The sequence below is a fragment of the Dasypus novemcinctus genome, chromosome 10 (assembly GCF_030445035.2).
Source record: "Dasypus novemcinctus isolate mDasNov1 chromosome 10, mDasNov1.1.hap2, whole genome shotgun sequence".
NCBI classification, from domain to species: Eukaryota; Metazoa; Chordata; class Mammalia; order Cingulata; family Dasypodidae; genus Dasypus; species Dasypus novemcinctus.
Genome location: NC_080682.1, coordinates 4,517,733 through 4,530,715, shown reverse-complemented (window position 1 = coordinate 4,530,715; position 12,983 = coordinate 4,517,733). Strand labels below are relative to the sequence as shown.

At 58.5% G+C, this 12,983-nt stretch overlaps 1 protein-coding gene across 2 annotated transcripts in view; it reads left to right on the top strand.

Annotated features, from left to right (window-relative positions):
- The window catches only part of CTTN (cortactin), a 37,921-nt gene that overhangs the window by 15,726 nt on the left and 9,212 nt on the right, over nt 1-12,983 (top strand). For both annotated transcript variants that reach the window (XM_058304999.2, XM_058305000.2), the window contains 7 exons: nt 3,693-3,803; nt 4,837-4,891; nt 5,690-5,800; nt 7,864-7,974; nt 8,502-8,612; nt 10,809-10,864; nt 11,957-12,026. In XM_058304999.2, coding sequence (XP_058160982.1) covers nt 3,693-3,803; nt 4,837-4,891; nt 5,690-5,800; nt 7,864-7,974; nt 8,502-8,612; nt 10,809-10,864; nt 11,957-12,026 — 625 coding nt within the window. The remainder of the gene's footprint in view (nt 1-3,692; nt 3,804-4,836; nt 4,892-5,689; nt 5,801-7,863; nt 7,975-8,501; nt 8,613-10,808; nt 10,865-11,956; nt 12,027-12,983) is intronic.

Here is a 12,983-nt window from a genome sequence, read left to right as displayed (position 1 = left end):
AGTTTTCAGTTGATTCATTAAGGCTCAGGCTGAACTGCACGTTGCGTGCCCCAGCACTTCTAAAATCCTGAGGCACCTGAGGGATCTGGAGGGCAGGCTGGAGGAGAGCCTCGTGATATGGGGGGGGAGCCTGGGAAGGTGCCCCCGTGGCAGCGTGCCAGCTGGCAGCCTGGTTGGAGACCAGACCCCCTTTACACCCTGTGTGAAAAGGCAGCAGAGGCCTTGCTCGTGGCCTTTGGAGAGCGGCCTGGCAGCTGGGGGCAGAGTGGCGCCCACAAGGCTGCACGCACCCTGCCACAAGCACACAGCGAGGCTCTCGAGCAGGCGTCGCAGGACGCGCAGGGAAGTCGCCCCCCGCCACGTCAGCATTTGACAGCACCTCGGCCTTCTCTACCCTAAGAGAAGGGAAACGGGTTTTCCTCCTGGAGAACAGACGGGATCGTGGTGTGTGTGTAGCTCTCCAGTAAAGCGCTTCCTCCTGCACACTGCGCGCGCGTGCCTTCAGGCTGAGCTCCCATCTGGGCCCGGGAGGCTGCGCGGCTCGGCGGGTGTTCGCCTTCATTCCACGCGGGAGGCAGGGCCGAGCTGGTGCAGGGTTCCAGGCTGTAATTTCATCCTTTCTCCCAGTGCTCAGACCAGGTGAAAAGGCTGAGCTGGGCAGAGACGTGCTCGCCTGGGCCACAGCCTGCCGTGCCTGCCTCCACTGCTGCAGGCGAGGGTCTGTGGGCCTGTGGGGCCACCCCGGGCTGTACCCCAGAACAGCACCCGGAGTTGGGTGCAGAACCATCTGCAGGAAAGAACCGTGAATGCTGAGTGTCGCTTGTGTCCCTCCCACAGAGACCTCTTGACACCGAAATAGGAAGGTGGTGAGAATAGTGACTTGGGGACTCTAGAAAAAAAGGCTGGTAGCTTGTAGTGGAGCAAGCAGACAACCAGGCACCCTCTGTTCAGGGCTGCGGAAACGTTGGGCAGGTAGAGCCTTTCCCGCCACAGAGTAGCTTGGCACTCTCTGTCTGTGGGGAGTTACTAAAACCCGACCCTGAACTCTGGGTTGGAAATATAAGTTTGGGAAAATCATTACAATTGATCCAGGAAAAGCTCGATTAAAAGGCTGATAATTCTGGGTTCTTGGCTTCTGCTCAGACTGTTCCTTTTGCCTGAATCTCATCTTTGGTCTCCAGCTCCCGGCTTGAGACCCAGAAGCTTCCCTGAGGCGAGGGCCTGGCCACCTCTCCTTCCTGCTGGCTGCCCTCTGCCCTCTGCCCTCTGCCCTCTGCCGTTGCCAGGGCCGCGTATGCCACACCGCCCTTCGTCGAGGCTCCCCCGGGCCTGACGTGCTTTTCTGCGGGCAGGGAATCATCTCCCCTTGCACTCGGCCCGGCGCAGTGGAGGTGCCCAGGGGACGCCCCGTGGGAGCTGGGGCCACGCTGCCCTGGGCTCCCCCCATGCCGGGCGGCGTTCTGCCCCCTCAGCTGGGTGGCGGTCAGTTCTCCACAAACTGCATCCCGGCCAGGGGCTGCGATGGCGCCCGGTTCCTCCCATTGGCCGGCATTCTGCATTGGGCAAGGCGAGCTGCTGCCTGCGTGGGCGCACCTACACCTGTCAGAGCAACTGGGATTCCAGACCCGGGAGAAGTGGCGGAAGCGCGCTGTAACTTCCTCCAGAGATGGAAAAAACAAAATGGAGGGATCCGTGATGGCGAATTTCAGAATCCACCGCTGCTTTGGGCAAGCGCCTCTTTGCGTATTTGTACCTGTGAGTGGTGCGTGGACTGGGAGGGCGCAGGAGCGCCGCGTGCCACTCGCGTGGTTGTCGGAGCGCCCCGCCCTGCTTCGGGGACCCGGCGGGCCCCGCAGTGGCCTCGACCTAGAGGCTGTGCTTTCAGCAGGGCTGGTCTCCACGCCGTGCTCACCGCTCACCCCACACGGGTCCTGTCCGCGTCAGGCCGGAGGCACGTTTTGGAATCTGTTTCAATCAGAGAACCTGCTGAGCGGCCAGGCTGCCACTCTGGCCACATTTTTAGAAGAGCAGTTTTCTCAAAACTCCTTTCCGGTTAACAGTCCAGCTGGAGAGGCCTCTGGCTCAGCTGCCTCCTGCTATTACTTAGCTGGTGTTTTGGTTAAGCCCTGAGTCGCCTGGCTCTGGTGAGCCCCTGGGGCCCACGCAGCCAGAGAGGCCTCCTGAGGCTCGCCATCTGAGGGGCCTCGCTCCGAGGGCCACGGGCCCCCTGAAATCTCCATGGACCCCCAAGGGATCCCCTGATCGCAGCAGACCCGCTCCAAGGCTCACCGTCAGGTGGACTCAGAGTTGGCTGCAGGCATTAGAGCGAGCAGAGAAGGGAAGTGCCACGGCTCTGGTGTTTAAGCGCCAGCTGCTTTTTTCATTAGGATTTGGAAAGAATTGGCACTCTGAGTTGAGCTGAGCACCTCTGTGCTTGCTTCACACTGCTGAACTTAGTTCCTAAGCCCATGTGTTCCTGGCGTTCTCAGCACCAAGGGCGCCAGGGCCGGGGCTGCACCTTGTGCAGGGTGGCTAGGACGGGTGCACGGAGCAGTGCGTGGTGATTTGCTGGAGCCAGGACCGACATTCCCTCCCTTGGGTGGGTCCTGGCCGTGCCCTGCCTGGGTGGCCCAGGCAGAGCTGGTCCCCCAGTCATGTGTCCTCGTGGTCCCTGGAGAAGTCACTTGACTGCTGTCCACTCTGAAGGCATTGCGGAAATGGGAGCCACGTCGGGGGCCACTCGTTGGGACGGGGTGGGTGAGGGCAGAAGGGCGTCCGTTGGGTGGCACTTGGTTGGGGGTCCGAGTGTGCAGCGTGTCGCAGGCGTTCTGGACACTTGTGGACCTAGCGTGGTCACTGCTGTTGCTTAAGCTGAAACAATCCGGCCACGGCTTCCCAGCACACAGGAAGGTCAGGACCTGACTTGCGCCGCTGTGAGAAGGGACGGGGAATCCCTGCAGAAAGCACTCCTTGAACTCCAGGCACAAGTCGGCTCGGGCTGGGGGCTGGGCTGCCGAGGCATCCCCAGGCCACGTGGGAGTGAGCGGGAGTGTGTCCCCCCGAAACCCATTTACAGAGACAGAGCCTGCGGGCCGCCCCCTGCGGTGGAGAGCCTGGGCTCACCTGGCTCTGCCACCTGATGGGTGTGACTTGAGTGGGTGATCCCCGCGCCCTCCCCCAAGAGGGGGCTGGAGGTTGTCGTGAAGATGGGACGAGCTGGTGGGGGGAGGACCCAGCCCCGCGCCCGTGGGCACGTGCCTGGTGGACCCTGAATCGGGCCGTGTTAGGTTTTTGTTCGCCCTGCGCTTCTCCCTGGCTCTCGCGTCTTGTGGTATGGAAGCACCTCATTTCATCACGGAGTAGCTGCACTGCCAGCACCTCCACAAATGGATTCGGGGCCTGTGTCATGGGGGCCGGGCCCTTCCTTCCCACCCAGTCATGAGATGCCCCCGGAGGAGCCGAGAGTGAGGAGCATGGCGAGACCTTGCCCCGGGCCCGTCACCCCTAGAGCAGGGCATGGGGGTTCTCAGACACCGTTCAGGCAAACCTAGACGTTCCTGTGGAGTGCTCCGCAGTTAGGCAGTGCCCAGACGGTGGAGGGGTGGGCTGTCCCACCCCAGAGCTGGTCGGGGAGAAGTGGAATGTGGCGCTGCTGTCGGGTGGGTAGCAGTTTACTTGTGGAATTGTTCTAGTCGGCTGTCGGCCACGAGTACCAGTCGAAGCTGTCCAAGCACTGCTCGCAGGTGGACTCAGTCCGGGGCTTCGGAGGCAAGTTTGGCGTTCAGGTGGACAGAGTTGACCAGGTGAGTGACCCGTCCCGGGGGGCCGGGGATGGGCGAGCAGGGCCTCCCCTCTGGAGCTGGCCCATGCCACGTTGCTGGCCCATGCCATGTTGGCCCTTTTGGCCGCCCGCGGTGGTGTAGGGATGCACTGCCTCTGGGGTGGGAGTCGCTATGGGAGGGTCCCAGGGCCCTGCGCCCAGGGGTGCTCTCATACCGCTCAGTGGGCGCCACAGTGAGGACCCAGGTGCTCTGCAGCCTCTCGGGGTCGGCCATGGGGATTCCCGCGCTGATGCCCTCTTACCAGACGGGCCCTGGCTCCGCTTCCTCGGGGTGCTCTTAGGCTTGTTCTAAGATCATGCCCCCTTGGACCATTCCACCGTTTGGCCCCCCAAGTCTTGTGCCCCGATGATGTTCAGAGCCAGGACGGTGGGGACGCAGCATGGGCACGTCCATTCCCAGGGCCATGGGTTTTGTGTCCACGTGCTCCTTCCGCAGTTCTGAGCAGAGCCTGGCCTCTGGTCTCTTTGGTCAACTCCTTTGTTTGTAGCTGAGCCATTTAGAGCCTGGAATTTGGGTCTGCATTCTGGCTTTGCCACAGACGCGCCATCGTTGTGTGCATCCCCCTGTCGAGTGGGGGTGGCGGTAAACCCCGCTCAGGCCGTGTGTGTGCCGGGTGCACGGCAGGGCCTGGCCTGGGAAGCTGCTGCTGCTGACCTTGTCGTTGCTCTCCGTACCGTTTACCTGAAAAGCAAGCATTTTATTGTCAGTAGGAGTTGTTCCCAGTCAGCGTTTTGGGGCTAAAGCAAAACAGCCGCGCCCGCTCTGCCGCATGGTGCGGGGAGGGCTTCTTGCCGCAAGGGCACGGGTTCTGGGCGGCTCGCTGGGCTTGACCCGGAAATTCAGAACCCCAGGGATTTTGACTTGCGTTTGACCTGCAGTGGCTTATGAAATCAACGGTAAAAAGATGAGAGGGTCTGGGCTTTTAAGAACATCCTCTGTGTTGTGCTGAATGCAGAGCAGGCGTTGATGACGCATTTCCTTCTTTTAATCCCAGTCTGCTGTAGGCTTCGAGTACCAGGGTAAGACGGAGAAGCACGCCTCACAGAAAGGTAAGAGGCGGGAGACTTACCTGGCGAGAGAGGAGCTGCCCAGAGGGGCCTGGCTGCGGCGAGGGGAGGGGTGTGTCTGCAGCTGTGGGCGTTCTGGGAGCGTGGGCTGTCGCCCGGAGGACTCGGCACTCGCCTCTGAGTTTCCGGGTCACTCGGGCGCTGCGCGGTGAGGGCGTTGCCCACCGTGCAGCACACAGGGCCAGGCCGCCCGGGCGGCACCTGGTGCCTTGAGGCGGGCCCTTCTTACGGCAGCAGCCGCCGCCTCAGCCGCAGGGAGGAAACAAACTTCTCCCCGAAGGTAGAAACCAGGGTGCTTTCCATGTCGGGCTTGAACGTCTGCCTTCTCGGGTGGTGTTTGTCTCATAAAGCCCTTTTCTAAGACAAGGCCCTCACCTGCCGCGAGCACCAGGCGTGTCTGTACATGGGCTCGTCTCTGCCTCGCGCGCGGCCGGTCGGTAAGGACCAACGCACAGCGTGGACACGATGGCGTTAGTTACGGCATTGCCAGCTTGGGAGAGCAGGGGCTCTTCCACAGTGTCTCTGGTGGCTTGGCTTGCTTTACCCTTTGAGCAGCGCTTGAACAGTTAGCGGAGAGCAGGGGAGCGCGGCGGCCTTTTCGCCAGCGCAGAACCCCGCGTCACAGTCGGAAGGTGGCCCTGCCGTAGACGCACGTGCTGCCAGGCGAGCCTCTGCCGGCACAGTGGCGGGGGGTCGCCGTCCTGCGTGCTCCGGTTCTGCGTCGTCGAAGCCGGGTGCCGGCCCAGCGTGCTCAGATCCCGCTGCTCCCCTTCTCCTTAGACTACTCCAGCGGCTTCGGCGGCAAGTATGGCGTGCAGGCTGACCGGGTGGACAAGAGCGCCGTGGGCTTCGACTACCAGGGCAAGACGGAGAAGCACGAGTCACAGAAAGGTCCGTGGGCTCTGGGGCTTTCTCCTCACAGACTTCCGGCACGGAGCTGCTGCGCGTGCTTTGTTTAAAGGTCTCTCCCGTCCGTCCTCTCCTCCCCGAGGCACCCCGTCCCTCTCCGGTCTTCCTCAGGCATCTGCAGACTGGCACGAGGGAATTTCTCCTTCTCTAACACATTGGGGTCCTCTTCTGTGGTATTTTTTGTTTTACTTAACAAAATGTGTGGGCGAGCTTTTCATGTTGCTACTGTTAAATTTGCCCTTTTTAATGGCTGCTTAGCTCTGCCGTGGACATAGTAGAGTTTGTTTGGCCGCTCCTCTTGTGAATGTGGACATTGAGGTTGCTTCCAGTGTTCTGGTGTTAAAAATTGGGTGCTCTTGTTCTTGTAACTTACCTACAGGAGTGATTATTCAAAAGAATAAATTCCTAGAAGTGGAATTGCTGGGTCAGAGGATACTGAGTTTAAAATTCTGGTAGGCAAGGTCACGTTGTCTTAGCAGCTTGTAGTTTTTCCTTTCACCAGTACTTAGCCTGCAGATGAACAACTCAGACAAGTCTTTTGTCCAGGGAGAGGTGTTGAGGGAAGTTTCTGAAAGATTCAGGCCTTTCCGCAGAGGTCACGGATTCTGGGTTCCTTTATATTGTTTTACTTAAAGGTTTATGTATTTTATCTCTTAAAATGGTTGCCAGCATTTAAAAAACGAGCTCTCTCAAGGAAAGAAATCTAGATTTCTTTAAAAACAAGCCACATGCAGTGGGGGGGGCTCTGGCTCTGTGCTTCCTGGTGGGAAGGGGCGGTGGTCAGCGCTGGGCTCCCTGCTTTTAGCCAGGCCACCCCTCTGCCTCCCAAGGCAGGCGCTGGAGGCCCAGGCCTGCTCTGCCCTGGACTGAGTGAGATGCTGCTACGCCCTCTTTCCCTGGAGCAGAACTCTCTGCTCTGCCATTGTCCGTATTGTCAGTCAAACTGTGGGTGGTGCCCTCCCAGAAGAATAAACAACACACGCTTCCAGGGAGGCTGGAGGGAGCCCAGGCTTCACCTTAAGGTGTTGGCTTTTGCTTTCTCTTTGTCAGAATGTCCACTAGGTGCGTGCTTTCCTGTAAAAATAACCTCTGACGTGGCCTAGCTTCTGCTGAGGGGTGTGGCTGCAGGGTAGTATGGAGGGGCTGGTGTCTGTCCTCGGAGGGGCTGCCCTCACACTTCTCTCTGTATGCGAGGCAGCTTAGCCTTTGGAGTGCTTCCTGCTGTGGCCTGCCCTGGTCTTAGAACCTGGTCATAAAGAGAGCATTCCTCCCTGGTGTCCTCTGAGGGAAGGTGCATTAGTCAGCCAAAGGGGCACTGATGCAGAATATCAGAAATCTACTGGCCGTTATAAAGGGTATTTATTGGGGGTAGAGCCTACAGATACCAGGCCATAAAGCAGAAGTTACTTCCTTACCAAAGTCTAGTTGGAGCAAGACGACTGCTGACATCTGTGAGGATTCAGGCTTCCTGGGTTCCTTCCTTCCTGGGGCTTGCTTTCTCTGGGTTCAAGTTTCCTTCCTTCCTGGGGCTGGCTTCTCTTTTCTCTGTGAGCTGACTTCCCGGGGCTCCAGCTTAAGTCTTCAGCATCAAACTCCAATGTCAAAACTTCAACATCAGAAAACCCCAATTCTGTCTTTTGCCTTGCCAGTTATCTGTGAGTTCCCACCCACCAAAGGGTGGGGACGCAACGCCCTAATTATAACTCAGTCCTGCCCAGGGACAGATCAGATTACAAGCATAATCCAGTATTTCTTTTTGGAATTCATCAATTATATCGAACTAGGCATCTAGTACAGAAGGGACGGTGCTCCAGCTGCCAGGCCTGCTGTACTGCCTCCACGGTGGCTCCGCTGCTACCTGCAGGAGCCCCTGGAGCCACCTCCCTGTTCCTCCGCTACCTGGTGACCTACAGCGGACCTAAGAGAGGATTTGCTTGTCTTTTTTTTGCAGTGAGTGATGGAAGTTCTTTCTAGAGACAGCTGCGGTCCACAGCATGCTCACTGGTTTCGTTGCCGGTGTTGAATGTTCCTTTTCTTGCTTCTAGATTACTCCAAAGGTTTTGGTGGCAAATATGGGATTGACAAGGACAACGTGGACAAAAGCGCGGTCGGCTTTGAGTATCAAGGCAAAACGGAGAAGCACGAGTCACAGAAAGGTGTCTTCAATTTTATGTTTTTTTCCTTGCCAACCAGCAGTTATTGATACACTTGGTGCTAACCAAAGAAAAGGAAAAAGGCATCACTGCCAGCCACCCTTAGAGCATGTTTCTCTGTAAGTAACCTCTTCCCCTTAAAACAGCAAGTCCAAAACCACAGCTGTCAAATAAAAAACCCCCATCCTTACGCACTTCTCTGGCTCTGAAACCCCACCAACTCGCACGTCTGTGTTTGTAAGTAAACCTTTCTCCCGAGCACTGTTGGGAGCTGTCTGCCTTCGGGCTCCCTGTACAGGTCCACCTGTGCTTGTCTGACCCGGAATGACACTGAGGTTAGAGATTAGGTTGTGTTTGCACCTCTCCCGGGATTCCTTGTAATGAGCGTTACCTGACGCTTGACCCAAGCCCTGGAGAGAAGGCGATGGAGTTAGAGAAACGTGTATACTTACCTGCTGTCAAAGTCTACTTCTCCCCAGGACCCAGGCTGCCCATTAATACTAGATTTCGGCCTTTGGTTGTTCCTGTAGACTACGTGAAAGGGTTTGGTGGCAAGTTTGGTTTGCAGACGGACAGACAGGACAAGTGCGCCCTGGGCTGGGGCCACCAGGAGAAGCTGCAGCTGCACGAATCCCAAAAAGGTATGTTCGTTTTCACACAAGCCCTGGTGGTCGGTGGAGAAAGTCGGGTTTTGTTTTTCGTTCCTTGCTCGTTTCACGTGTTGGGTTTTCTTTTGCTGGATTCCTGTAAGTGCTGTGGTGTTTTGCTGTGGGAGTTGTCCTGTGCCTTCCTCAGATTTTGAGCAAACCCCCTCTCCTGTGCTGGAGCCGCAGCTCCACAGGGAGCCGGGCTGACACCTCTTTGCCCAGAGCATTTCAAGGATGCTGTTTTGTGCTCAAGTTCCAGCAGGAGCGCAACACGGTTTCTTGTCTTTAAAGTGTGCTGCCATTTCTGCAAGGAGCCTTTGCCTTCTAACCCGAAGCGTTTTCTTCCCCAAACGGGAACTCCTTCCCTGGAGAGAGGAGACTGAGGGGAGGGGCGAGACCTTGCAGTAGGAAAGTCTTCAGCTAGCCCCGACGTGCGGTGTTTCCCCTCGAGGAGCTGGCGGTGAGGCTTGTGGGACGGCCGGGGGTGACGTGACGCTCTCTTCACTGACGCGAGTTGACGCGAGTTGCCGTTCCTTGTCCGCAGTGCGGGAGGGGCCTAGACGGCAGCCTCGAAGCGCAGCGTGGCCCTCCCGAGTTCTGTAGAGCGGTGGTAAAACCTGTGTTAACGCCTCGGCTGCTTCAACATCTTGGCTCCAGTGTTCCGCTTTTAACGTGTTTCTTTGAAGTTTTGAGCCGGTCCTGGACTGTTGAAGAGCCTGAGAGCAGAGGTGACCCCTCGGCTGCAGAGCTCGCCCTTAACCGTGTGTCTGATTGGCACGTGCCCACGTGGTGCTGACGTTTCCTCCCCACTGTCGCATGTGGGTTTTCAGGAGGCAGATTTGGTGTTCGGTCCGAGTAGCAGGACTCCTCCGCTGTGGGGTTGGATTCCAGGGAGCAGCCGGCCGAGCCCGAGCCCGAGCCCGGCAGGGCACAGTGGGCACCAGCCGCCCGCCCCGTCGGGCAGCCCCATCCAGCACGGGCTTCAGCGCGGCCCTCGTACCGGCGGCACAGTCATCACGAGTCCCCAGCGGTCAGCTGCTGGGCCCCGCCTGGGCATTTTAAAGCCAGTTTTATGCCAGAGCAGCGTGGACGTGGAACTGTGCCCCCTGCCCCCATTCACTTTTTTTGTTTTGTTTTTTTTTGTAAAATGGGTCCTGGGCTTTTTCATTTTTAACCCGTAACTAGTCTCATTCTGGGATGGGCCCCTCCGGGCTCCCGGCCACAGCGTGCACCAGCTCTTGCCCTGTTGACCACGAGTGGGCGGCCTCTTGTCTTTGAGATGGGGGAGGCGTGCCCTAGACCAGAGGCCTGGCGGCCAAGCGTGAGAGTGCGCTCGGTGCGGCTTCTTCTTGGCCAGGGCGGGAGATGTCTTCTCTTTTCTGTTTTTTTTTTTTGGATGACACCGTCTCTGCATGGCATCGTCACACAAAACCAAAACAGTGTGTACGAAAGCTCAGAGATGTGCCCGGGTACCGCCAGGGAGTTGGCATGGCAGGTACCTTTGACTTGGGCAGTTTTTTAATTAAAAACCAGATGAGACTATTAGAGCCTGGACACAAGATTGGAGAGGCAGTACCGTCCTAAGCTTACAGGGCTCCCCACCCCACAGTGGTAGTGACAGGGCAGGGAGGCCAGGCCTGGGAGGCGACTGTCCTCTGGGCTTCCTGGCAGAGCCGGGAGCCAGCGGGACCACGTGGCAGTGCTCCTGCCCGAGCTGTGGCTTCCCAGCAGATAGGTGTTGCCGTGGCTTTCACATTTGGCCAGCCGAATGTCCGAGTGGTATCTTACTTCCCTTTGTAAAAGTGAAAATTTGCTATGGATCCTCTTCAGTGCTCAGTGGAGCACAAACAGACCACCGGGTGCTGGCGTGGAAGGCTGTGCGGCTGACGTGGTGTGTTGCCAAGGCCTGCTCCGTGATCGCTGTGCTTGGCCCTTCCCTGCCAGCCTGCAGCCTGTCCCCCTCCCTGTCCCCCAGGAGAATGCTCAGGGCCTCCCCCAGCCTCTCCCCTGCCTGTGGTCAGGAATCTGTGGTTAGAGGTCAGTCACCTTGCACGTAAGGGCTTGTTGTCCTGTCTGCCTCTTGACGCCAGTGTGTTTTTCTCGGGCTGCCTCTGGGCCTGTTGGCACGCGTCTGCCACCAGCACGTGCTTTCCTCCACGTACACCGCTGTCGTGTTGTGTCCCGTTGCAGACTACTCCCGAGGATTCGGAGGCAAGTACGGCATCCAGAAGGACCGGATGGATAAGGTAACAGAGGCCGAGTGTCTCCCGCCAGCAGCCTTGGTGATCGCAGCGCTCTTGGCCGGTCAGCTCGCTGCTCAGTGGACATGCCCAGTGGGCCCGTGGCCCACGTTCCGGAAGCACAGCCATTTAAATCCTGCCTCGTTACGATAGTGGCAGTGGCAGCTAGCCCCTAGTGGCGCGTCTTGTGTGCCAGCCTCGTTTAGCACTTCATGCGTGTTCATTGCTCAGCTCCTCGGCACTGCTGAGGGGCCGGTGCTGTTCCAGTCCAGCCACTTGGTGGCTGAGGCTCAGACAGCGGCAAGTACTGGGCCTCGACAGGAACACAGACATTCAGGCTCGGGGCCGCGTGGCAGCCTCTGGGGGCGAGTGGCCCTTGGGATTTGAATTCATTAAAATAAAACCCACCTGAAAATTCAGCTCCTCGGTCCCTAGCCATATTTGAAGAACGCAGTAGCCACATGTGGACTGGTGGGGCCGGTCCTGGGCAGGGTAGAGCTAGGACGCTCTGTGGTTGCTGAGGGCTGTAGGGCTGAGCTGGTCTGGAGCCTGGGGCCAGCCGGAGGGTGTCTCTGGGGGACACTCCAGGGAAGCTCACCCGGCCTCCCCTCAGGCCAGGGAGCTTTCCGTAGGAAAACACCAGCTCTTGGGAAACTGAGCAACTGAGTGGGGTCAGTGGTTTCTCTTGGGACCATCTGGGTTGAGTCAGACTCTGGAGAGTCAGTCTGTTGCTTTAATTTGATGTCACTGGGTCTCCCACAAAACAATCCTGCTGATTGGGGAGCACGGCCCTGAGGCCCCCGGAGGTGCCGAGCTGTCTGCTTCCTGGGCAGAGCCGACGGCCTCCAGGCCCCTGTACGCTCAGGCCTCCCTGACAGCAGGGGAGGGCGGAGGGCTTAGGAGGACACGTCAGCGGCTGGTGACACACAGGGGCGAGAGGTGGTCTTGACCCCACGCTAATGCGTGTGGTCGCCCGCAAACGCGACTGCCCGGAAGCCTTGGGCTCTCCGATCTCGGGCAGGCTCCAGGCGTCCCCGTGAAGTAGAGCGCGTTGCACGGAAAAGCGCCTTCCTGACCTCCCACTTCCTGTCTTGGTAGAACGCGTCAACCTTTGAAGACGTGGCGCAGGGGTCCTCTGCCTACCAGAAGACTGTCCCTGTCGAAGCCGGTAAGTTCTCATAGCCCTGCGAGCGGCGTGCGGCTTTTCCAGGGAAAGCTGCAGCCATAGAGCTCCCCCAGGAAAGCGCAAGGGGCCAGGGCGCCCTCTGGAACGGAGTCGGGAGCAGGCAGCAGCGCTGGGGGGCATGTCGTCGTCCCTGCCTGTTCACACGAGGGCATTTGATGACCCTCTGACAGATGCTGCTTGTTGCTGCGGCGCTGGAGACCACCACCCTCGCGCCGCCGTGCTGCAGTTCTCTGGGCATGGGGTTGGTTTTGAGGGGTGTGTCCCGAAGCAGGCGGGGTTTAGTTCCACACGCGCCAGCACCAGTGCCCAGGTTTCCCGGGAGCCTGTCGGGAGCAGGCCCCTGGCGGTGGCTCCGCCTGGCCCGGCGTTGTCCAGGCGCCATTTGAGTGGGTCAGCACCGCTGCAGTAGAGGAGGGTGCCGCTCACGTTGGCACGCTTGACCAGCTGCCGGACATCGCCTGTGGAGGCGGCAGGCACGAGGACAGCCCTGTAGTCCAGGCGTGCGCTGGGCATGCAGGGCGAGACGCGGCCGGGCTCTGAGAGGTGCTGTTATTTGGAGAGCTAGGATCTGCCCGTCGACGGCTGTTGGCACAGGGGACAGTGGCATGTGACGGCAGGAAGCAGAGGGACGGGGCGCCCAACAGGGGTGCCCCGCAGTGGCAGCACTCAGACCTGGGGCTCTAAAAATAATTGAGGGTCCCTAAGAGCTTTTGCTTATGAGAATTATATCTGTCGATGTTTGCTGTTGTAGAAATTACAGCAACATTTAAACCTTTTGCCAATTCCCTTAAAAGTAGAAAAACCACGTGTTAATGTAATACATATATTTTTAAATAGAAAGTCACTGCCTTTATTCAAAACAGCACCAGCACAGCAGAGGCTCGGGCTGCTCTGCTTTCTTCCCCCTAAGACAGCGATGCTTACCCAGAAAATCGGGCC